This window comes from Grammomys surdaster, unplaced genomic scaffold (assembly GCF_004785775.1).
Source record: "Grammomys surdaster isolate TR1022 unplaced genomic scaffold, NIH_TR_1.0 67, whole genome shotgun sequence".
Taxonomy (NCBI): domain Eukaryota; kingdom Metazoa; phylum Chordata; class Mammalia; order Rodentia; family Muridae; genus Grammomys; species Grammomys surdaster.
The window spans coordinates 6585276-6606923 of record NW_021604569.1 but is presented as its reverse complement, the minus strand read 5'-3'; the positions used below and the strand labels follow the sequence as shown (position 1 = coordinate 6606923).

The window sequence follows — 21648 nt, the reverse complement described above, 5'->3', positions numbered from 1 at the left end:
CCTGTCATCCTTAGGTTTGGTCTTTTCATTGTGTCCTGGATTTCCTGAATGTTTTAGGTTAGGAGTTTTTTGCATTTTGCATTTTCTTTGACTGTTGTGTCAATGTTTTCTGTGGTATCTTCTGTACCTGAGAGTCTCTGTATCTCTTCTATTCTGTTGGTGACACTTGCATCTATGACTCCTGATGTCTTTCCTAGAAGAAAGGAATATGAGATTGTGTCCAAAGAGTTTTCTATAGCTCATATTGACCAATGAGGGAAACTCCAGAAATACTATAGCAGTTTGGGGATGCAAAGGAATGGATCAAATCCTGCAAACATAAGGGGACATCTGATTTGTGTTATTTGTAACCTGTAGATGAGATCTCAAGGTAACAACTACAACCTCTCATTGATGGTCTAGTTAGAGCTCAGCACTTAGTATAGCTTTAATGGCTAATGCGTATTAAGTGTGTGCTTAGTAAGTCGTAGTCTGCCTGCGTGTATGTGCATACTTGGCACCCATGGGGGCCAGAAGAGGAGTAATTGAGGTTGTGAGCTCTTGTGTGGATGCTCGGAGCCATACTCAGGTCCTCTGTAAGAGCAGCCTGTGTTTATAGTCTCTGAGCTGCCTCTTTAGCCTCCAGAGTCTTGCAAGTTTTAATTATTCTTTCCCAGAATGAGTTTTCCCTAGCATTGTAGAATTTTTAAATGCATGAAAAAAGTTGAAATAAATGTCAACCCACATTAGATTCTGTAATCATTAGCATTTTACTATTTTTATTTTATTATATATTTTATTTTATATCTAGTCTTTCATTTGGGTAAATTTGTCTTGGTTTTCATTGAGAGTTGGAGGCAGAAGTACTACATTAACTCATGACCATATAAATATATCATGATCCTGATAGAGTTATTAAAAAAAATTAAAACTAGATTCTTCAGTTCTCTGTTTTAGAAGTAGTATGTGTGCTCAATCACTGGGCTGTTTGTTTTTGAGATAGGGTCTTATGTCACTCAAGTTGGCCTCAAACTTGCTAGATAGCCAGTTCAGGGCTTGAACTTCTGATCTCCCTGTCTCTCCCACGTGCTAGGTTTGTTGGTTTATACCACGAGGCCTTGCTACTTTCAATTCCTAGACCACAGCTAGTCAGCACTGCAAAGTGAAATCTTAGGTGTTTTTATTTGAATGGAGCCTGAGGTCACTGTAGTAAATATGGCTCATCATCTAATAAGTTCAGTTTACTTAGCAAATTGTTTGAGCCCTTATGCTAAGGATGTTGGAGCTTCATTTTTACTGAACACTTTCCCTTTTCTCTTCTTTCTGGGTGTGACTAACTTGCCTACAGCATGCTGCATGGTTGCTGGTAAAACAGGAAATTGGGTAAGTAATTTAAGTAGGGAGTTTTTACCGTCATTTAAATACTAGCTACCTAGTTCTTAGAGTACCTTTACTATGCTACGGCTACCTCTTCTTTTATAGTAGACTCAGTAGCTACAGAGATGTTGGCACAGGTGCTTTCCTTATGTACCATGTCCAGTTGTGACTCATTTAATGTGACTGTAGATACAGACTTACAAGCATTAGGAATTTTTTCAATGTAGTTTGGGTGGCTATCTTAAGGTAATAAACTTTAGATTTGTACTTGAAGCTAAATTATAAATAAAACTAGATGATAAATCATGAAAAGTAAAATTCTGCTTAAATCAGAGCAACTGTGAGTTTACAGATAACACCTACTGGTAATTTCTTAGAAGACAAATAGGCTTTGGAATTTAGATCTTTGGATTTAAGGAATGTAATAGGGTGTTAAATACCATATGTAGTGTATACCTTTCTCGGGATGATACTATGTAGTTAAATGAACCATTTCTGTAGTGAAGAAAGCCACACACATCAAGTTATATAAACAAAATCTTACATGTTCAAATCAGGATCTGGTTGCCAGCTGCATTTTTAAAAAACCTGTTAATTCTTCAGTTTTGTTTTGTTTAACATTCTGTGACTTAAAGAGGGGCTGTGTGATTATTGGATGTTCCTATGTACTTCTGTGAGAAAAACCCAGAAGAAAACAGAGCTTTCTATATTAGAAGCTTATCTGTTGTTCTGAGGTTTATAGAAAAAGAATAATTAACCTGGTTCTTTTTTGTTTGTTATGTATTTTATGTCTGAATCTTCCCTTTCCAAAGGAGAAATAACCACATATTTATCAAAGATTGCAGGCTTGATGAAGTTTTAAGTTTCTAAGTGTCAAAGCCTTAAAATTTAGGTATAACAATTTTTTAAAACTATATTGAGAACAATGTTTTAACAGGATTAGCTTTTGCTGTAGCTCTTTAGATTCTTGGGTTTATAAACAATTTTAAAATAGTTTATTTTTCTGTTTCTACTTTTTATCCTTTAAAATATATTTTCTTAGGGCTGGAGAGATGGCTCCACAGTTGAAAACACTTGGCTACTCTTCCAGAGGATCCAAGTTTGATTCCTAGTACCCACACAATCTCTCCCAGATCAATTCATTGTAATTACTACCTAGCTGACTGACTGTTTCTGGCCTGCAGTTAATAGTTTCTACTGGTCTTGACAATTGTAAGGGGTATTATTTGTAGGTAATAACTCTAACAGTGAAGATTAGACAGTAAGGTGGATGACTCAGAGCCAATTGTGCTAGAACACACCTTTAGTCCCAGCATTCAAGATGCAGAGCCAGGCAGAGCTCTTGAGTTTGAGGTCAGCCTGGTCTACATGAGTTCCAGGACAGCCAGGGCTACATAGAGAAATCCTGTCTCCAAACAACAATAACAACAGTAACAACAACAAAAGAGATTACTCATAATTAGACTCTGCCCTATCTGTTGTCACAAGAAGTCCTGTGACCGGTCATCATGGTGTTTGGTATTTTAATTACTTGAATGATATAGGCTTGTTAGTTCAATATTAATAACTTGGGGTAGCAGATCTGTTTTAGGAATGCTGTACTCTGTATTTACTACCTCAATTCCTTTTTATTAACGATTGTAGGTTGCATACTAAAGCTAGCTCTCATAATGGGCATTTATCAAACCAATGTATTGGTTCATGAATAGATTTTAGGGGAATGTGAGATGTTTATTTAACTCTTATTATACTGATGAACATTTTATAATGTTGATACTTCAGGATTTAAAGTTTCTTCCTAAGCAGTGAGGGATTGGGGAGAAATCCTGCAACTTTTACTTTGATTCCCATAAATAAACCCCATTTTCTGTAAGAGAGGAGATGCAAACGTTTATAACACGGATATAACATTATATTAGATAGTTTTGTAATTCCAAGCAGTAAACATTCACCTTATTTGATTTTTCCTGAATCTATAAATCTTGGAATCTAGAGATTCCAAATTAGGAAAATAAATTAGTGTGCTTTTTTTCATTGAATCTTCAAAAATAGGCTCACATGCCACTAAAAATGCCAGTTCTTTGCTGTCTCTAAAATACAGGCCTCTGAAGTGAGAATTTTTTGTTGGGTTTACTTAATGTTCTATCTACTGTATAAAACAGTGTCTGACACATAGTAGGCACTCTTTATTTTAGAACAATTGCATATATTCTTCTCTTTAACATGAACAATGAAGTTTTTCATGTCAGTGAATTAATTCTTATGTTATTCAGAAAGCAGAATCTGTCCCTGGGAAGAAATGATGTAGTTCAGCTGAAAGAAGCCTACAAGTGGATAGCTCACCCCCTGTTTTCAGAGGAGCTGGGAGTTCCCACTGATGGAAAGGTATCAGACAATGGCCAGTGGCACTAGTGACCTCATTAATGCTGGATACCTGGTTAGCCAGAAGCTTATATAACTCAGTGAAGGTCTCTGAAGGTTTTTAATGTTCATTTAGAACATTCTAAATTGATTTTAAGGCCTCTTATTTGTTTTGTTTTGTTTTCTCTTTGTGATCCAGGACACTTAGGAAGATAACAAATACTGGGAACATATTGACCTTAAAAGTCTGGAACTGAATCTTTACCTGACATGTATTTGTAGCTTAGCTGGAAGGACAGATTTACTGATACAAAGCAATTTATTAAAAACTGAGCAAGAAGCTAGTAAGATGGCTCAGTGGGTAAAGGTGCTTGCCATGAACCTTCATGACCTGAGTTCAGTCCTTGACACCCACATGGTGACAGAAGAGAATTATTTACTACAGGTTATCCTCTGACCTACACACACACACACACACACACACACACACACACACACACACAGGAAAAAAAGTCTAAGCAAGTATTGAATTAACTCCACACTATTTAATTTTGATTTAATTGTGCCTAACTTGATTTCAAATACATTCACATTAGATTTTCAACTACAGTGAAACGGGTTCATCCCATAATACCTGAGTTATTTCAAGTCTCTCTGTTTCTAGGCCTTTGAATCTGGGACACTTGGCCTCTGTTCAAATTTTAGAGCTAGTCTGGCCTCAGTCCTGGGAGAGCTTACGAGGTTTACCCTGTGTAGAAACAGGGCAGCTGCCCAGCTCATGAGACATCAGGCTTCCCTAGTCCAGGCTCATGCTCATCTGCATGAAGGGGACTCCCCGAAGATTAGCCCTATCCCTACTCAAGTAAAGTCACACCGCCATCTTCTAAAGCGAACCAGGGTTCTAAAAACCATTCTAAATGATGTGCTCTATATCATTGTAAAAATAATCCCTTCAATTTTTTTTTTTTTTTTTTTTTTGCTTTTTGAGACAGGGTCTTATAACTCAGGCGGGCCTCAAACTTGTGTAGCTGAGAACTCCTGATCCTTTTGCCCAGCAAGATAGATGAGCTATAGATGAGCTCTTTAAACTGAATACTGAAAGATTAGAGTAAAAGACCTCACAGATGGTCTGAGAGGGGAACAAAGTAACGAAAGTACTTTGTAAATTAGAGAAGTCACTAATAAACTATTCTTACCTCAAATTTCAATTTTGAAGCAGATAATTTTAAAATTTACATACTGACTCAAAGAACAGAAAGTGGGAGACAAAAGACCTAATAATGTGTGAGTAGTTCCCATCTGGTTTTCTTTAATAGAAACTGCTTGGTTTATCTTATAATGTAGTTAGGATACAGAACAAAACAGAAGCCGTTTGTTATTGGTAAAGAGCTGGTGAGCTCAGTGTCATGAGAACTCAATAAAAAGACAGTTGCTTGTGGCATTTGTAGCTTTTGCTTTGGTATCAAATCTTCAATAGTCTCTGCAGAGGTAAGATGGATATAGCATGAAATTACTCACATATAAAAATTCTTGCTGCAGCATGTTTTTAAAAGAACATGAATATTTTCTATAACTTAATGTCTCACAGTCCTTATAACTGAAAGTTATCCATGAAGTAAGGTTAATAAGACAGCTTTCTAAACATCTAATAGGAGTGGCTAGTGAGAAACATACCAAACAGCTCACCCTGCTGGGGTGGGGTTGGAAAAACATCTTGTATTTGATTATTTTATAATGGGGAAGTATCACTTTTGAAAAAAAAACAAAAATTAAAAACACTTTTTTAAAAGTCAAATTTGAATACTTTAAGAATAAGCTTGAAGGTTGGGAAGATGGCTTAGTTGGTGTTTCCACACAAACGTTTGGACTGGCATGAGGATTGCCAGTGCTGCATAGAAGCCGAGCAGAGGCTGATCCCAGAGTGTGCTGGCCAGACAGCCTGGTCTAACTGGTGAAGGACAGTTCTACTTCGGGAACCCCATCTCAGAAGATAAGGTTAGCCTGCAGCCTCCACAGACACATGTACATGCACATGCACACAGACACGCTTATGGACACACACACACACACACACACACACACAGGTTTCATCCATATTTCTTAAAGATTTGAACAAAATGTTTTTGTCCTGCTAGTAACTAGTCAGTAGGGACCTGGAAGGTCTCTTTGATTTTTAGTTATCTCCTTCCAGCTCCTGAATTTTTAGCCATCTTCACTCTAATGTATGCATTTGTCCAACACTGACACAAGTTGCTTTGACTTAAAAATTTATTTGGGGGAGGGGTACTTGGGGAGGTTTAGATGAAGGGAAGACAGAAATGTTGGAATTATATTACAATCTCAAAAGACAAATAAACCAACAATCTTATTTTTCACATTTTTGGTAGTGTCCTTGGTTACTGAGTTTAGAAGAAGTGCCTCCCTTCTAAAGCAAACAAGCAGGTTTGAGAGTTGTAGTATTCTAGGTTCCTTGTAGCTTTTCTGAGCCTACCTTTGGGAGTTGACTTTTATTTCCATTCATAAGTTGGTAGCTGTTAGTTTCCTTTTGTTCATTTAAAAACCGTCTTTGTCATTTGTAGAGCTTGTTCGAAGTGAGTGTGGTCTTTGCTCATCCAGAAACAGTTGAAGATTGCCATTTCCTGTAAGTTGCCCCATCAATTATGTAAAATTGTTAGTGTTTTCCTTTTTCATGAAGATAGTATTGTTTTTCTATCTTGTGAATATTTTAGAACTTGTCATGTCTTAGATTTAAAATGTGCCTCTTTGTAGAGGTTCCTCGGAGAAACGGATACAACTCACAAATATATACTATGTAATATATAAAAATATATAAATATAGGTATATAAGATATATTTAAAATTATGTCCACCTAATATAATTTCATTAAATGTTCTTCTTTTTTCTTCTTTCTCCTCTTCTTCCTCCTCCTTCTTTCTTCTTCTCTATCCCCTTCTTCCTCCTTCCTTCCTTTTTTTAAATTTCTTTTCCTCCTTCTCTTCTTCCTTCTCTTTCTTCTTCTTCCCCCGCCTTTTTTTTCTTCTTCTTTTTGAGACAGGGTCTCATTATGTATCTCTGGCTGTCCTGGAACTCACTATGTAGACTAGGGTGGCCTCAAAGTCACATAGACACATTTGCCTCTGCCTCACAAGTGCTGGGATTAAAGGCATACGTCACCACCACCTGGCTAAATTTTTATCTTAACTTGAATTTTATTTCAGAGGTGAAGTTTGCCCAGATTGTTTCAAACCAGCCAAAAACAAACAGGTAAGTATTTTTACTTGTTATATTACCAATAAAGTGAGTATGTATTGGGTATGTGGCAAGAACTGGTCTTTAAATATTTCCATTTGTTCAATATATTTTTACCTTATGTATTTATTTATTTTCTTCTGGATTTTTTGAGACAGCCCTATGTAGTGTCACCTGGAACTCAGTGTATAAACCTGTTTGGCCTGGAACTTGCAGCTATCTAAGGGCCTCTGTGCAGGACTCCAATAATGCCACACATTACCCAGCCTCAGCTCTTCTCTGAACCATACAGCAGGGCTCCATAACCCCCCAAATCTTGCATCTTCTTTACCTAAAAAAAACAGTGCTCTGTGGTGTGCTGCCAAGTTCTGTCGCGAGCTCAGGATGTAGTCTGGCTCCTTTGGCCTACAGTTGTATCATCTTCTGTGTGCTGACCCCAGGGAAACAATTCCATTGTCATTTACCTTCAAGGAGCCAAGAACCCCTTTGAATTTAGGCTTACTTCCTTCAAATGAATTTGACTCTTCACAAGATGGAACCTTCTCTGGGTGCAGTTTGCCCTCAAGACACCTTTCCTGTTATCCTAGTGCTGGGTAGGAGGTTTCCTTCATCACTTTAATAGTTGTCCCACAAGTGGCCCCTAGTCGTCCTCATAGAAGCTTTGTTCCACCCGACACCTCATGAACCAGGCCTGTGCTTTCCACACTCTCCTCAGCATGCTTATCTTTCCTGCTTCTCGAGAATGGCCAAGAGTCAGGCACTGCTTAGATCATCCAAGAGTCAATCTCACTCAAGGTTCCCAGCTCTTCCACATTTCTCCCACAAGTCAGTTCCAAAGGCTGAAGAACCACATGGCCAGGCTCACCACAGCAGGGCTGGGTTCAGTGTTGATTCTACCTTTGTTACTTTTCCCATTACTATGTAAAATACTCTGACAGAATATTTTGGAGAGAAAGATTTTGGCTCACAGTACTGTACAAAAAGGAGACAGTGAGCTGAACACAAGTATCCATTGCGTCTTTCTTCCTGATGCTTTGATCTGCCCTAGCTGCTTTAGTTAAGGATATAGACTGAAGGAGAGGCCTGGAGAGGGACGACAGGTACAGACTAACATGAAGAACACTTCAGTTTGACTTGCTTTCTTGGGACTCTTAAATATTTCTTGATTGTAAATATGTAGGATGGTAGAATTCCTCTAATCAGTTGTATTTCAGCTCTTGTTGAGTTGACAAAGATATTTTTTTCATTTCACCCTATATAGTCAGTATTCACCAGAATGGCAGTTTTGAAAGCTTTGAATAAGATAAAAGAAGATGACTTCCTCACGTAAGTATAAAAATTAGGAGCACTGCACATGTTTAGAAACATTGGGAATATCAGCGGTACTAGCCTGGCTGTCGCTCAGGCTATGTGCATCTCAGTCCTCCTCAGTCTGTCCCTCTTTCAGCACCGACATGTGCAGCATTTAGTAAAATGGCATCAATTAACACGTGAGTCATCTGACTTCCCTGTCTTAAAGAAGAAGGGCTACAGTGTGGCTCTGTGGTACTTACTTACCGAGCAGAGTTGAGCCTGGATCCAATCCCTGGGACCAAAACCCAAACTTTTGATCTTGAGAGGAGGACATTGATTTTCAAAACGGGAGTCACGTTACCTAAGTTTTCAACTGAGTAATTTACTGGCCCATAGGCCTAATGCTATTCCTGTTCCATCCCCAAATCTGATACTTTCTAGTGTGGCCATCTCTAAAAGAGAGAAGAGTAGGCTTGGGAGTGTCCTCACTGGGACAGAAAGCACTGGCGGGAGCGTCAGGGAGCCTGGCTTCAGCTCCGTTCTGTATGCCACACTTGCAGTCTCAGGCTTCAGCTCTCTCTGTACTCCGTACTTGGAATCTTTAGCGACCTCAGCTTCTTCTTTTGACATCAATGCCCTTCTCAAAAATACCAATTGTTAACATGAAGAAATGCAATAAACTATATTTTAATTATCAGTGCTTAAAAAAACGAACTACTGTAGCTTTCCTTCTAGAAGATTCTTGAATAAATATCAAGCAAAAATTATGATGGGACTTCTATTGTTTATGAACTAAGAAATGAGTCTTAAAATGGAAATATTCTCATTAAATTTTAAAAAGTAAAGGGTACTCTATCTAGAGGCTAGAGAGATAGACTGGATCCATTTCCACTACTCACATGACAGCTCACAACTATAACACAGTCCAGGGAATCTGATGTTGTCTTCTGGCCTCCGAGGACACTGGGCAGGCACATGATGCACAGGCATGCATGCAAGCAGAACACTTGTACACAGAAAATTAAAAAGGAGACTTTATATAAATACCAATTCCTGGGTTTCTAAATGATTTTATTGTTAAGGTACTTTGGGAAATCATAGAAAAATTCCAAGCCCTCTGTTTGAGGCTAAATCAGAATTTAATTATTTACAGGTAGCCTCCAGTTGGTGCTTTGGGAATTCCTAAATGATGGGCAGAGGATAAATTATTACTTCCTCTTCTCAGATTGAAGTCCACTGGCTAAGAGAATAGCACCCCAGCTTGTCACTTTTTCGAGACTCTGTGGTGTAACTGCCAGAGTCACAGTTGAAATGAGAAGGAAGGAGGAGGGAAAGTGGAGGAGGACTCCCCACAGGCAGGGCAGAACCCCCACAAGTGGGAGCACTTACTCACCACAGGCGAGCTTTACCCAAGCAGTGAAGCTTATTTAAGCCAGTAGCAAGTGACCAGATAGAAAAAAGTGGTTGGAGAGCCTGGAGGGGCTTCTACATTGTATATGTGGGTTTTTCCCAGAAATCTGCAGGCTGTTAGAAATTACCACTGGGGAAGATAAGATCCCCCGACTGTGTAGGGCAACATAAAAGCCCCAGTTTGCTTGATGCCACTGCCGTGTGTTAGAAGTGGTACTCTAAGGGCTAGAGTGTTGTCTCAGTGGTTAAGAGTACTTGTTGTTGCAAAATACGTGGGTTTGATTCTCAGTACCCACATGGGAGTTTACTGCCTCCTCAGGCAGCAGGCATACACGGGGTGCACAGATGTACACTCAGGCAAAAGAGTTATACACATAAAATAGTAAAAATAAATCTTAAAAAGAAGTGGTACTCAATAGCTGATATGGTCACTTATACCTGTAATCTAGTCCTCAGGAGGCTAGGTCAAATGAATTATGGCCAGACTATGCAACATAGAGAGTCCCAGACCAACCTAGTGGGGCCCTATCTCAGTATCAACAGACAAGGGGACCGGAAGATGGCTCAGCGATTAAGCATACTGGCTGTTCTTTCAGAGGACCTGGGTTCAATTTTCAGGATCCAGCAACCATTTCTGGCCTCCACAGGCATTCCAACACGTAGTACACAGACACACATGTGGGCAAAATATCCATGTACATAAAATAAAAATAAATAAATCTTTAAAACAAGACAGTAAAATTTGAAAAGTAGTAAAGGCCCAAAGCACTCTTTTTGCTCCAAAACTCTAAGATAGGGAGAGGTACCATCCCTGAGTTCTGAGTGTCTCAGACCAAGCTGACACAGCTTGGCTTTGTGACATGTGTCTCAAATATTAGTGTCCATAAAATTTATTTTGTTTTTCAGGCAATTTCCTTGTCCTCCAAACTCACCGAAGACTGTATGCACTGTCCTTGAAGTTGAATGCACTCATGGTGCTGTTTTTGTTGCTGGTAAATATTTCATCTGGAATATACACACCCTGTGAGCCCCCTTCCTGAATATGGCTGCTGACTGTTCTTCCACTGTGGTCTTACTGATATAGAGAGGCCTGAAACTGAGCAAGAGAAAACAAGGAAGGCAGAGGGCATTTAGTAACGTGAAAAACAAACTTAACAAGACTAATTTTATTATCCTCTCTGTGTCTAAACACTTGGCTTTATCCAGAGAAAAAGAAAATGTACTGACTTTCCTAATTAGTATATAGCAAACAGGTTTTTGCTTTGTTTCAAATGTTATAGTTGCTTTATAATAAAAGCTTAAATGAAATTGCTTTTTACTTTTGCCTCTGGTTACTGCTTTTTTTTTTTTTTTGTAGCTTTATTCGTAAGGCTGTGAGTCACAATTTGTTAGGGGGTTGGGGAGTTTTTGTTTTTTTTAACTTAGAAGTTTTTAAATTTTTCACAAAATTCTCTATAATGATATTTAAATGATTGCCAGTTATCTGGAAAGGCGAGTCTTTTTATGATCATTGTTGTGTTTCACAGTATCATTTAACTTTTTCAGTCAGTGAGTCACATTATTAAATTATTTCAGTCATCTGATACACTGTCTCTGTTTCTAAGCTAGCTATTCTATTTTACTTTAAATCTTACTGAATTATCTCCATGTTTGCGTGATGGCTTTCCAAGTAGACTGTTTCTTAGTTAAGGGCTGGGCCTCCTTTTATATCCTAGCATCCAGAATAATCAACTTACTAAATAGCTGTTACTTCCCATTTTATTCTCATACATTAATCACAGCTCTCCATCCAACTACCTGATATTTCTTTGGCAGGTAGATACAATAAATACTCCAGGAATCTACCACAAACTCCTTGGATAATTGATGGAGAAAGGAAAATGGAGTCTTCGGTGGAAGAATTAATTTCAGATCATCTGCTGGCGGTATTCAAAGCAGAGAGTAAGTGTGAAGATGCTCATGTTTTAAATACATTGTTACTCAGGAAGATGCCTTGAAGGCTCCAGGAAAAATGTCTCTGTTTAGTTAGTCATGCCCAACCTGGGCTCCTTGGCTCCAGGCTTCCCTAGAACAGCCACTGTTAGTGTTAAAAGGGCTTTCCAGCCCACGCTAGATTTTAGTCCAGATAGCCAAGGATAACTGTCCTTTCTCAGTGACTACTCTTTCCTGAGAAACTCAAAACAACCAAGACTGCTTTAGACAAGTGCAGTAATCCCTAATCTTGGCAAACTTCTTTGGGAGAACGTGAAGAAGTTCCACCTCTAATGTCAGTGCTTGTTCAGGAGTACTTAGTGCCTTAACCTACAGAGTAACTTGGGAGGAAGTTCAGGGGTGGAGAACATAGATCAAGAGCAACCATTTTTCAGAGGTTTGATGGAGTGCATTGTGTTTTAATTTCCTAGGTATTGATGAGCTGGGTTTGTGGGATGAGTCAGATCTGGGAAAGCTTGTGCTTCCCTTGTCTCAACAGGCCTGTAAGTCACAGGCAGCTCAGGTCTTGTGATTTTATGCAGTAGGAATAGATAAGAAGGAAAGGTCGAAGACTTAGTTATAAAGAAAAATTCCAGGCAGTGGGCCATGTCAGGCTTTGGAATGGGACCTCTCATGGATCAGATCAGCTAGGCACTGCCTTTCTCTCTGTGGAACATGCTTTAAAGTCAGGCAGAGGTCTAGTGGAGCAGTGGCCATCCCGTCTATCCCTCTGACTTTTGTTAGGAACAAACACTTTAGACTGATTGAGTAAGCTCCTTTTTGTTATACACCCGAGTGTTAAGTGGCACTGGATCCCTTGGAGCTGCATTTAGAGGGCTGTGAGTTGTATCACATGGGTGCTGAGGACGGGACTCAGGTTCCCTGCAAGAACAGTGCGCATTCCTAACTGATGAGACATCTCTCCTGTACCCCACACCTTTTAAAGGTTTATGTATATTGTTTTCGTGTGTGTGTGTGTGTGTGTGTGTGTGTGTGTAGGCCAGCAGTCAATGTTGGCTGTTGTCTTGGTAAGGTTCTTATTGCTGTGATGAAAATACCATGACCAAAAAGCAAGTTGGGGAGGAAAGGGTTTATTTGGATCATAGGCCACCGTCAGAAGAAGGCAGGGCATGAATCAAGTAGGGCTGGAACCTGGAGGCAGGAGCTGATGCAGAGGCCATGGATGGGTGCTGCTTACTGGCTTGTCACATGGCTTACTCAGCATGTTGTCACCCTTCACTGTTTTAAAGACTTTTAAAATTACGTATATGTGTATATATGTATGTGTGTGTGGGGTATGTGTGTATGAATGCTGTGCCCATAGGTTTAGGACCCTTGGGCCTTGTGGAGCTGGAGTTGTGGGTGTTTGTGAGCCACCTTATGTGGTTGCTGGGAACCAAACTCAGGTCCTGCTCAAGAGCAGTGTGTGCTCCTACTCCAAAGCCATCTCTCCAGCTAGGCCTCCTGGTGCTAACATGGCTGCTGGGTCTGTGAGCTAGAGTCCTCATGCTTCTACAGGAAGCACTTAATGCGGCTCCACTGTTTCCCTAGCTGCCATGCGTTATTTTCTGAATGGAGAAAAGTGACCTAGAAGACTAAGATTTTCCAAAATTTTAGGAAAAAGACTTTGTGGCATTGCTATGTTACTTAATACTTACAAGCTGCTGTTTTTTTTCCATAAGATATGGACTATGAAGACTTGAAAATAAGCTCAACTTGTGCTAAAGGCATCACTCAGTGTGCGCTAGGGTCTAGCTTTGGTTTATGGCATTGCATCAAAAAGAAAAAAAATAAAGAAGTCTTGCTCACATTTTTGAGGGTCTGCCTCACTTCCTTTCTATAAGCATTCTGGAACTTTCAATTTGGACTTCTTAGGTCCCAAAGAAACCCCAGCTTTTTTAGGGTTCCAGGGTTGCCGGAGGCTCTGAAACTCCCCTTTCAGGTTTTCAGAAGGGTAATTTTTTTGTTGTTTTAGTCATTTTCCACTTGAAGAGGGAAATACTGTCTCCTAACTGAAAATAGATCAAGCCGTGAGGTTGAGGATGTAGTTCAGTTGTGCCTGAGATTGGTTCCCAGCACCAATAAGTTGGGTATGGTGGTGCAGGCCTAGAATCCTGGTACTTACTTGGAAGGTGAAGGCAGGAGACCTAGAAGTTTAAGGCATCTTTACTTAATAGTGAGTTTGAGGCCAGTCTGGGGTCTCTGAGACTCTATCTCAAAGAACAAATAAACAAAAAAACAGGCCAGGCCTGGTGGCACACACCTTTCACCCCAACACTCAGGAGGCGGAGTCAGTCTGATCTCTATGGGTTCCAGGACAGCCAAAACTATACAGCGGGGCCCAGTCTCAACAACAACAAAAACCTCGAAACAAAAGAAAAAAATAGGCCAGGTATTGGTGGTTCACACCTTTAATCTTAGTGCTCTGGGGGACAGAGGCAGGTGAATGGATGTCTGTGAGTTCAAGGCCAGCCTGGTCTACATAGTTAGTTCCAGGACAACCAGGGATACATAAACCCTGTCTCAAAAAAACAAAAAAAAAAACCCAAACATACAAACAAAACTAGATTGTATTTCAGTGTACTCAGGGATACACAAACCCTGTCTCAAAAACCAAAAAACATATACAAACAAAACTAGATTGTGTGTTCAGTGTGTTCACTGAGAAATTGATATGAGCTGCTGAGAAACAGCAGTTGTCTGGACCTGGATGCTGACTGGCTCCTGTGTGTGTGGTAGTGGTGGGTAGTTATAAGCTTGTTCAGAATCCCTGATTGATAACCATCATTTGCCAGTCATGTTTCTCAGCTGAGTGACTTGTTACTTCCAATCAGTGGTTCATATCAGGGGGCTCTGGGAAAATGAGCTTAACCATTACTTCCTTGAGTTTGATTGCATATGAAACAAACCAGTGTTGAGTGGAGCAGCCTTGCTTCATACACAGCCATCTGTCTCCTAAGGAGGGCAGACAAAGCTGTCTCTCAGTTGCTTTGAGCTAGCCCATGCTGTTATGTACCTGCTAGTTCTGAAGGTAACAAGTATTAAGTGTTGGCACATCTCAAAGTCAATGAGTCTAAGAAGGTTTTCCCTATTACTACATTTACTACCTTGTTTGCTGAGTAAAATGGTTGTTGGGCCTGTTCCCTGTGGTCTAAACCCTGTGTCTTGGCTTCCAGGGGCCTTCAAGTCTTCAGCCATCTGCCTTGGGTCTATGAGCTACCGAATAGCTGGACTACCACTTGATGGTTCCTGATATTGCTTGCTCTTCATTTTGCTTTTGACATGACCTTCCCTTTGAGGAGATCGTTGAGACCATGTAGGATCAGAGGGACAAGGCACAACTCAGGGTTAGAGAAGTAAATTTTAAGTGTGTACTCTCTAGTACCAAAGACTTTCCCCAGCTATTCCTTATTATACACTTAACAAAGTCTTGAGGTTTTCCCCCTTAAGTGACTTCCAGGTTCTATCTAGGGTTCAATCTGTTTTCTTAGATTTCAAGCTTGAAACATTTTCTAAAGGGAGCTGGTGGCATGGCTCAGTGGCTACAGGCACGTGCTGCTAAGATTGATGGTCTGAGTCTGGTCCCCAGCTCACACATGGTTCAAGGAGAGAGCTAACCTGACCTCCACATGAACACTGTAGCATATGCCTGTACCCAGAACATATCACACTGGCATATAGACATGTAACACAACAGTAAATAGAATACAGAGTAGAGTATAGAATGTGTGTGCAGGGATGGTCTTACGTTTGTTTCCTGCCCTGTGCTACATGCCTCATGATACTTTTCCATCAGTGGCAGCTCTCTGAGGATGTGGACCGCATCCACCTGATTTGCCTTTGTCTCTCTGACATCAAGCACAGCTTGTTGCCACAGCAGCCGTCCTGAGGGAATGCAGCAGTGCCTTTGTGAGGCAGGACTGTGATGGTCTCTCACATTTGTTCATCATTGTAGAGACTGCTCAGGGCTCCCAGTGCCTCCCAGCCCCTCAGTCCTCGATCTGATCCTCTACTTCTGTCTTGCTGGTTCCAAATGCCCAGTGGTTAATTGGTTCTGGTGTCAGAATGCTGGATCCACCAGCCTTGCTACCAGATCTGCATTTGTTAATCTGATGGGACTTTTGGCATGTCCTGCCTGCTTCACCTTCCTTAGAAGGAAAATGAACGCCCATGGCCACCTGGTTAAAGTGTCTGGAGTAATGGCTACTGTGGTGATGGGTGAAGTCTTCTGTTTGATCTGTATCTATGAGCTTTATGATACAGATCTGTAAAACTGTTTTCCCTTTTTGACATTTTTAGTGTTTGATCTGTGATGATAAATTCATCTTGAATTGTGTGTTGGTTTAAACATGGCTCCATAGTGGGTTTGGTTATATAATAATTTTAGCATTATTGCTTTCATTGTTGGTCTTGCTTATTTGAAAGAAAAAGACAAAGTTTTTGCCGAGAACCAGTGGCCAGGCATATGAGGCCCTCCTCCCAGCCTTGGCTTTCCATGAGGTGGGGTGTAGATGCTAGCTAAACTCTGGCTTTGACATCCAGAAATATGTAGCTCTGCCATTGAGTTGTTTGACCCTGGGACTATTGCTTAAATCTATGAAGCTTTATGTTCATTTATTTAATGCTTAATGAAGTTATAATAAGAGTTAAGTAATGTATGTATAATTTTACCCCAGCACATGGCATATAATAATGAGTAGCATTTATTATTACCGTTACTATTTTAGCCAAGATTGAGATTAGAGCTGAGGTGGTCATCAGCCCTGAGGTCACCTCCCATGGATTGCTGGGATGATTTCTACCACGGGTTGGAACAAAGAATGGCAGAGCTTCTGTGTCTCATGTTTTTCTCTTACAGGTTTTAATTTCTCATCCTCTGGACGGGAGGACGTAGATGTGAGAACATTAGGAAATGGTAAGATGGCGTCAGCACCACCTGATTAGAACCCATCTACTTACAGCAGCCACTCAAAACCAAGGGAGGACCAGCATCCTCCAGATGGGAGCCTTGTGAATTATGCAGCTACCTTTGCAGATGGTGATCTTTGAACAGAGTCATTTCCTTGAAGGCTTCCTTCCTTTCTGGAAGCCTGTAAGTTGTAATGACCATATATGTGTCTTAAGAAGGAAGTCTTTTCCCCTCAAAGTTTATTAGTTATTCCATTTAAGAACTTCTCGGCCGGGCGGTGGTGGCGCACACCTTTAATCCCAGCACTTGGGAGGCAGAGGCAGGCGGATTTCTGAGTTCGAGCCCAGCCTGGTCTACAGAGTGAGTTCCAGGACAGCCAGGACTACACAGAGAAACCCTGTCTCAAAAAAACAAAACAAAACAAAACAAAAAAAGAACTTCTCAGGCACACACTTTTAATCCTAGCACTTGGGAGGTAGAGGCAGGTAGATCTAGTTTGAGGATAGTCAGGGCTACCTAGAAAAAACCTGTCTTGAATTAGAAAGAGGCGGGGGAGACTCAAAGATGGGCATGATGGTGTACTTGTGAGGTAGAGACAGGTAAGTCTCTTGAGTTCTAGGTCAGTCTGGCCTACATAGTGAGTTCCAGGACAACCAAAGCTATATCGATAGAGCATGTCTCAGAAAACAAACAAAGAATATCTCAAAATGACCAGTTTTCAAAATGTCTATCTTTATTTAAGAATGACTATTGTAGCTTTCGTTTCTTTCCTGTTTTATCTTGTTGAGTTATAAGAAAGACAACGAGGCGTCCTTCTGAGCTGTTAGGTGTTGCAGTTCTCCTCATAGGATCACAGTTGTTACTAGAAGAATGGCTGGGAGAGTGAATCTCACTTGGTGTGTCTGGGCAGAGCTCTGTGACTAGATTAGTTCCATCAGTGTGTCCAACTTAATTAGTGGCTATTGAAGGTTTGGTCTGTAATTAGCATAAGCCTATGTGAGGACCTCTGAGGAAGGCAGTCATTTTCACATACTGCCTGGATGGGGTTTAGCAGCTTCTTGCTCCAGCCCCCCAGAAGCCTCTTTACTCTTTTACATGTACTTCAGGTCCCCAGATGTAGGGGACGGACTACGATGCGCTAACCTCGCAGTCCTCTAGAGCTCAGCTCATTTCTTACCTCCTGCATTTGCCCCAATGGTAATCCTGTCAACATATTTCTGTTCCCTGCCGGGGCATGCCAGGAAGGCCCTTTGCAGTTGAGCTGCTGAATCCTCATCGAGTGCATTTCACTTCACAAGAAATTAAGGAGCTGCAGCAGGTAAGGGTTGCGCGGCTCCACCAGGCCTGTGTCTGTACAGTTCTCTGACTGAGTGGGACTGAGTTGGTAATTGTTTTTTCTTTCTTCACTACTGCAGAAAATTAATAAATCATCTGACAAAATCCAAGTCCGTGATTTGCAGCTTGTCACCAGGTAAGGGTGGACATGCTAGCGAGAGTTCAAAAGGGACTCTTTCAAAAGTTTCCAAGTATTATATGTTTGTAAGGGAATTCCATACAGAGTATATTAAGGAAAACAAAAATCTAACAACCCAATTAAATGGGAAAATGATTAAATAGACCTTTCTCAAAGGAGGATATATGCATAGTCTGTGAACATGAAGCAATGCCTAGCATCCTGCACTAGGGCATGCAAGTCAGAGCCACACCTAGGAAGATAGCTGTCACAAAAAAAAAAAAAAAAAAAAAAAAAAAAAAGAAAATATTAAGTGCTGGCAAGGACATAGAGAACTTCCTTGTGCGTTGCTAATGGGATTGAAAGTATGGCCACTTTGACAGTCTCTCATAAGCTCAAATGTACAATGACCATATGACCTAGCTGTTCTACTTCTAGATATCACATCAACAATAGAAATGAAAGTATATATCAAAGACCACACGCAGATGGTTATTGTAGTGTTTTTACAAATCAGAGAGGTAGCCAGTGGTAATACAGACCTGTAATTCTACTAACTGCTAGGTCAAGGCAGGAAGGTTAGAATTCAGGGCTATCCTTAGCCAAATAGTGAGTTTGAGGCCAGCATGGGTTATATAATACTCTTATGTTAAAAAAAAAAAAAAAAGGTAGTAGTAGATACTATTTGTCTATCTATAGAAAAACACAATGTGAAATTGTCCCTTCTGATCCTTGAAAGTCCCAAGACTTGCTTTGGACACCTGAGACTGTAGCTAGTATTGAGTCTATAAATAGTATGTTTTTCCTGTACACAATTGATGAAAAGGGCTGACTAAAAGCGTCACAGGCAGAGAGCGCACTTGCTACCCTTACAGAGGACCTGGGTTCAGTTCCCAGCACATACATGGTGACTCACAACTACCTGTTACTCCAGCTCCAGGGGATCTGACTCCCTTTTCTGGCCTCACAGGAAAGCAGGCGTTCATGTGGCATACATAAATGCAATCACTCACACACACACACACGTAAAATAAAATTAAATTGTTTAAAAAGTAAAGCATATAAGAGTAATAGCTAATAATAAAACAGGACAATTATAGCAGTATACTATAAAAAAAAGTTAAGCATCAACTGCCTCATTTTAAGTTTTTGAATGTAATACTTTTGGTCTGAGGTTGACAGCAGGCAAAGAGAACCCATGGAGAAGGGGAACCTATATACCTACCCGGTGCAGTATGATATGGAGATACGGAATGCTGGTTCATACTGCCCCATGGATGCACATTGTCCTCGACAGCATTATGAAGTGGCAGAATCCAGTCACCAGATGGCACACACACTGTGATTGTGCCTGACAAGAAATGTTTAGGGAAATGGTAAAGATAGAAAGTCAGGTAGTGATCGATGGTCTTGGTCTTGGGAAAAGGAATGGGAAGAAGGTGCTCATGGGTATGGAGGGCCTTTCTGGGGGCAGTAGAAGTAGGTTAAATTGTGCTAGATGCGCAGCTCCGTAAGCAGTAAAATTCATAGGAAGCTCCTTTAAATGGAGAAAATGCATGCACGTTATCCCTCAGCCAAGCTGTTGTAAGGAAACAGACAAGGTCTGGGACAAGGTCTGTCTTTGTTTAGAGAAGCAATCGGGCATATGAAGGAAGGTGAGGAAGGAAAGACCAAGACCTACAGTGCCTTGATCTGGACGAACAGAGCCATCCAGAAGAAGGACATTGGGTTCCTGGACAACCTAAAGGTACAGTGTGCAGCTCTTTGCTTGGTTTTCTCTTCTTCTGCATATGAAAAAGCTCATTGTCTCCTGGTTTATTCCCAGCACACCATAGAGTCTCGGCTTTGGGGTCGGTGTGACCTGCGTTCACATCCTGGCTTTCCCACTCACTGGTCTAGTGACTGGATGGTGGTCTATCTCTTTGGAGTCAGTGTTATTGACTCTGAAAACAGATTCCTGGGCACATTCTTACTTGTGCAACTTTGGACAAATTCCTTAACCTCTTTTTGCTTTCACCTGTAAAATTAGTTTAGAAAAATTAAATTAATTTGATTATACAAAGCATTTTAGATGGTAACAACTACATAGAAAATACTTAGTAATGCTATTTTATTTGGCTATCTATAAAAGTTAAACATAAAACAAAATGTGTTACTAGATATTGATCCTAAAATCACATATATGAATGAGCACATGCAGGAACTGTGTGAAGCATGTGCATTCTGGAAGCACGGCGCTGTGTAGGACCAGCATAACCTGAGACTGGATCTCAGCTCCTGTGTTAAAGCTAGCCATAGCCATGTATGCTTGTAACCCCAGAGCAGTGGGAGGCAGAGATAGGAGGATTACTGACACTTGCTGACTGCCAGCCTAATTCCAGGTTCAGTGAGAGACCCCATCTGAGAGGAGTGAGGTGGAAAGTGACAGAGCGGGACCCCCATGGTCCTTCTATCGTGTGGGGTGGGGGAGGAAAAGGAAGAGTGAGGAAGGAAAAATGAGAATTTCAACTCAAGGTCTAAGTGAGCATAAATGAGCACAGTTATCTGATATTATTTAAATGGGCAGTATTTTGTAGCAATCTAGATGACCTACTAAATGACATTTGTTTCATATTAAATACATACACAGAGAGAGAGAGAGAGAGAGAGAGAGAGAGTTTTACTACCCAGATCTTTAAAATAGCTGGGTACGGTGGCCCAGAAGATCAAGGCAAGAGATCACAAGTGTGAGCCAGCCTGGGCTATCCAGCTAGACCCTACCTAAAAGAACTAAATTATTTAAAGTGATAGTTATTAACGTAGGAAAAGTGTTGCCCTAAATGCTAGGGGAAAGCTGTAAGAATACCTAGAGGGTGGTGCCTTGTGATTCCACCACACCCAAATATGCCGTGTGCACACACACACAGATGGCTATGGAGAAAACAATATGGCAAAAGTTTCTAAAATAGGATTTATTGTTAGTCATGAAGAGTAAAGTACCCAATAGTTTGTTTGTTTGTTTGTTTGTTTGTTTTAAAAAAAGGATAAAGGATCTGAACAGATGGTTGAAAAAGGAGCAACTTGAGATGACCAAGAGTCATTTGGAATGCTGCTCTACCGCGGGGACAAAGCAATGTATAACTTCACATTGTTCCCTAAGCCAGTAAAGCAGACAGTGAGTCTAGTGGGGAGGGAGGTTAACTGTGGGTTAAAGCAGAGATGAAAGGTGTCTCAGACTCGGAAGGCAACATGGCACTGACTGTAGGAAGGAAAAGTCGCACTGTATGCCTAGCACACCCTCTGTCAACAACCTTACTGCAGGAGCATGACTCAGTGTACAGATGGGCATGACAGGTAGCTCCCTGACTTAGCAGTATCAAACTGGAAAGAAAATGACATTGGCTGGATGAAGTGGCACAGCACATTAAGGGTGTGAGTTCAGGACCAACCTGGGCAAACAAGCCAAAGCCTCCGAATGAGCTAGTAGTTAGATAACAAACATCTTGTAGCTATTAGAAACAAGACCAAAAGCAGGGTATGCTTTCACTAAACCTGGGTTAGAGTTCATCTGGACATAAACTGCCATGACTCATAGTCTGACTCATGAGGCAAAAGCAAAGCAGCAGCCATAAGGACCGCAGGGAAAGCCCACATCACTTGTCTGCC

At 40.7% G+C, this 21648-nt stretch overlaps 2 protein-coding genes across 2 annotated transcripts in view; one reads left to right on the top strand and one right to left on the bottom strand.

Moving 5' to 3' along the window:
* The window catches only part of Pex13 (peroxisomal biogenesis factor 13), a 12720-nt gene extending 12216 nt beyond the window's left edge, over positions 1 to 504 (bottom strand). Inside the window, exon 1 of the mRNA XM_028778780.1 lies at positions 494 to 504. Within this exon, the coding sequence (XP_028634613.1) occupies positions 494 to 504 (11 nt within the window). The remainder of the gene's footprint in view (positions 1 to 493) is intronic.
* Positions 503 to 21648, top strand: part of Pus10 (pseudouridine synthase 10) — a 31566-nt gene continuing 10420 nt past the window's right edge. Inside the window, exons 1-12 of the mRNA XM_028778768.1 lie at positions 503 to 532; positions 1328 to 1362; positions 3630 to 3741; positions 6297 to 6358; positions 6937 to 6982; positions 8229 to 8293; positions 10577 to 10662; positions 11486 to 11611; positions 16500 to 16556; positions 17792 to 17868; positions 17966 to 18021; positions 19633 to 19750. Of these exons, the coding sequence (XP_028634601.1) occupies positions 503 to 532; positions 1328 to 1362; positions 3630 to 3741; positions 6297 to 6358; positions 6937 to 6982; positions 8229 to 8293; positions 10577 to 10662; positions 11486 to 11611; positions 16500 to 16556; positions 17792 to 17868; positions 17966 to 18021; positions 19633 to 19750 (870 nt within the window). The remainder of the gene's footprint in view (positions 533 to 1327; positions 1363 to 3629; positions 3742 to 6296; positions 6359 to 6936; positions 6983 to 8228; positions 8294 to 10576; positions 10663 to 11485; positions 11612 to 16499; positions 16557 to 17791; positions 17869 to 17965; positions 18022 to 19632; positions 19751 to 21648) is intronic.